This window comes from Dioscorea cayenensis, chromosome 17 (assembly GCF_009730915.1).
Source record: "Dioscorea cayenensis subsp. rotundata cultivar TDr96_F1 chromosome 17, TDr96_F1_v2_PseudoChromosome.rev07_lg8_w22 25.fasta, whole genome shotgun sequence".
Lineage (NCBI taxonomy): Eukaryota > Viridiplantae > Streptophyta > Magnoliopsida > Dioscoreales > Dioscoreaceae > Dioscorea > Dioscorea cayenensis.
The window spans coordinates 10,313,550-10,317,052 of record NC_052487.1 but is presented as its reverse complement, the minus strand read 5'-3'; the positions used below and the strand labels follow the sequence as shown (position 1 = coordinate 10,317,052).

The following is a 3,503-nucleotide window of genomic DNA, read 5'->3' as shown; positions in this document are numbered from 1 at the left end:
TACTTTATTGAAAAAAAAAATTTAAAAACTCATAATGTAAAGCAATTCCTCAATAATTTTGCTCCAAACAGTGACAAAGATAGGTATTTACATGTGAATTTTTTTTCAAGAGAATGCACCAACCACGGAACATCAATCAAGCAGCCAACCGGCCCACAAAAGAAAAGACAACACTCTGTCAATACGGCACGTGATTTCATATTTTAATATCATTTTCTGAATTTAAAACAAGCACAAATAATTCTTATCTATTTAAGAACCTTCAAACCTGCAAAGGAAAAATCGCCAAAGGAAAAATCACCCAACTCCATTTGCTTGTTTCGTTTTTTCACAAGCAAAATATGGCCTCTTCCTCCTTCCATCTCTATGCGCCTCACCACATCAAAGCTATCCCTAAGATCACCATCATTCCTTCTACTAAAAGTACCACCCTATCCTACCCCACCACCACCACCACCACCACCACCACCACCATTATCAAGAACAAAGCTCACACTTTTGGTGTTGGTGCTTTGCGTTCTAACAATGGAGTGAAACCTTTAGAACCAAGTTCAGAGGTCAATGAAACTCCGTTGAAAATTGCTATTATAGGTTTTGGTAATTTTGGGCAGTTCATAGCTAAAGGAATCCAGCGCCAGGGTCATGCAGTGCTTGCTTTCTCAAGATCGGATTACTCCGAGTATTGCGACCAAAATGGTATCAAATTCTTCAAGTGAGTGGATTAGTAAAGACATTTCATTTTATAGATAACAACAACAACAACAACAACAACAACAACAACCATAATATATTGAAACTAAAGAAATTGTTGTGTGTGATTTTAGGACTTTGGAAGGGTTGTGTAACGAAGAGCCAGACATTGTGCTGGTCTGTAGCTCTATCCTTTCCACTGAGAGTGTGATGCTTGGGATCCCCTTTCATAAACTCAAGCCGGACACTATCTTTGCAGATGTGTTATCTGTGAAGCAGTACCCTCGCAATCTTTTCCTTGAGGTGAGTTTTGGTTAATTAATTCATTCTGTTTTGTTCGTGACGTTTTAGTATGTTTAATTAAATCTCAATTTTGGGTATTGTTTTGTTCCTTTTGTTTCATTATTAGGTACTTCCACCGGAGTTTGGGATTGTTTGCACTCATCCAATGTTTGGGCCTGAGAGTGGAAGACATGGATGGGGAACCTTGCCTTTTGTTTATGACGAAGTTCGTATTCTCAAAGGAAGCACTCAAGCTCAGAAATGTGCTCAATTCTTGAGCATTTTTCAGAAAGAGGTTTGTTATTTTAATTCAAATATTCTAGACAAATAATTAACATCAAGAGTTCATGACCATTCTCAAATGTTTGTTTGTCAATCAAGGATTCTGCATGAATAATATAAGAGGTTTTAAAAAATTTCTCAAAATCAAGCAACTGATCTTAATTTCTGTCTTTATCAAGTGCCCTGTTTTGTTTTGGTATCATTTCTTTATTTTTGTATATATGAAATAAATAATACTCCCGAAGTAGTTATGGACCTTATGGTGTTGTTGAGCCAGAACCGGCTAGGAAAGATATTCAATGCATATGGGCCAACAATTATGTGGGGTCATATATAATATATATAATATATATATTTACATATTTGGAAAACTTTTTAAAGTTCAGTAATATTAAATATTTGTCGGGTGGTAGGTAAGGTCATGAATTGAGCAGTTATATATATATATATATATTTTTTTTTTGCTAACGCATGTCTGCAACTAATGACCTCATGATTTGATTTGCAGGGCTGTAGAATGGTTGAGATGTCATGTGAAGAACATGATCGACACGCTGCGGGCACCCAATTCATCACCCACACAATTGGAAGGTAAAGCATAGACAAAATTTTTCTGACCATGGATTCGGTTGCCCTTTTTGTTTTTTTGTTCTTTTTTAAAATTTAATAACATTGTAAAGTCTCAATTGGCAGGATTTTATCTCAGCTAAACCTTGAGTCCACCCCAATCAACACTAAGGGATATGAAACTCTCTTGCAGCTTGTAAGTTCTTTTTCATTTCACTCTCAACGTTGTGATGTTGGCCTTCATGTTCCTGATACTCCATCTAAATTACAGACGGAAAACACTGTCAGCGACAGCTTTGATCTCTATTACGGGCTTTTTATGTACAACGTGAATGCCACCGAGCAGGCAAGCATAAATGCACCTTTGTCTTAATTATAGAATAGTTTTGAACATGTTAAAAAGTGATTTGATGTTCCTTCTTGTTCTTAGTTTGGATTTGTATGCCTGCCTTACTGGTTGCTTATTTACAATTGCCAATGTTGGTGTTACTAAATCAAGTGTGAAATCTTTAAATATGCAGATTGATAACTTGGACAAAGCATTTGAGATAGTGAAGCAGAAACTCTTCGGTAGGTTGCATGGCATCTTGAGAAAGCAAATTGTTGAAAGGGTTCCAATGCAGAGATTCCAAAGAAGCATCCCAGACGGCAAGCCAGCATCTTATTTCCTGCCTGATAACAAGAAGATGAATGGATTTTCCAGTTTTGCCATGCCACCTGAACCTGCAGAAAAACTAAGCAAAGAACAAGAAGATGAAAAAGACAAAGCAACTATTTCTTCTCGGTTCCCATTCTGAAATTGAACTTGAAGTTCATTTCATTGTATCCATTTCCTTGGTTTCTTTTTAAATTTTTAGTTTTTTTAGTTTATTTTTTTGACTTCTTTGCCTTTGGAATGACGTATCAAGCCTACCTTAATTGCTTTATTGACTGGTCCACAAAGTTCATAGAAAAGTTGGTTCTTAAGTTGGTAGGTAACAAGGTACAACAGGGAAAAAAACAAAGGAGAATGAACTTAATAGAATATTCGGTGAATCGGTCATGTGTGCTGCTCCTAAAGTCTAGCTATAGTTTGCCAATTATCTACAGTAATCCCCCGTATTTAGCATGTCAATCAATGGTTTGGATGCAATGACCGACTCCCATGTGACACATGCTTAAGGGTTTGGATGCAAGGACTGATTTCCATCCCATGAGAATAATTCCTCTTGGGCGTACATTAAATTAAAGAACCACTTCTTTATTGCTAAACTACTAGGAGTGGCCGGCAGTCGGAATGAAGAGTCTCTTCTTACTCACCCTTGTTGTTCTCAGAGGAGATTCCTCATCCATGTTGAGCAACTGGGGAGGGAAAAACACCCACTCCCCACCCCTTGGGGGACTTGCCCCCAATAAATAAATAAAATAAAATTACAAATTCATGGAATCATCTTATTAATTGAGGAATAATTTTTTTTTTTATTGGTTTTTCCTTTCCTTAAGATTTTTCAATAGTATTTTTTAATGGCAATAATTAAAATGAATAGTAATTGATTAACATGAGTTATCTAACTTAAATATTTAACAATAATTTTTTAAAATACATGATAATTAATATGAATTATTTAATTGAAATATTTAATCATAATAATTAAATTGAATACTAATTAAGGTTATTCCGAGTTTGTTTGGTGGACAGGTTA

The 3,503-nt window shown here is 35.6% G+C and overlaps 1 protein-coding gene across 1 annotated transcript; it reads left to right on the top strand.

Moving 5' to 3' along the window:
- The first annotated feature begins 281 nt into the window (after positions 1-281).
- LOC120280194 (arogenate dehydrogenase 2, chloroplastic-like) lies at positions 282-3,220 on the top strand. The gene is made up of 7 exons (XM_039286961.1): positions 282-712; positions 825-993; positions 1,100-1,267; positions 1,763-1,845; positions 1,948-2,017; positions 2,093-2,167; positions 2,343-3,220. Exons 1-7 carry the CDS (start codon positions 342-344, stop codon positions 2,616-2,618), a joined length of 1,212 nt encoding a protein of 403 aa, XP_039142895.1. The 5' UTR covers positions 282-341; the 3' UTR covers positions 2,619-3,220.
- The last annotated feature ends 283 nt before the right edge of the window (positions 3,221-3,503 follow it).

Bases quoted from the DNA above. Each gene is read 5' to 3' on its own strand.
- LOC120280194 (XM_039286961.1), top strand. From the start codon at position 342: ATGGCCTCTTCCTCCTTCCATCTCTATGCGCCTCACCACATCAAAGCT. The intron at 713-824 runs GTGAGTGGATTA...GTGTGATTTTAG, and splicing joins AATGGTATCAAATTCTTCAA to GACTTTGGAAGGGTTGTGTA. The intron at 2,018-2,092 runs GTAAGTTCTTTT...TCTAAATTACAG, and splicing joins ATGAAACTCTCTTGCAGCTT to ACGGAAAACACTGTCAGCGA.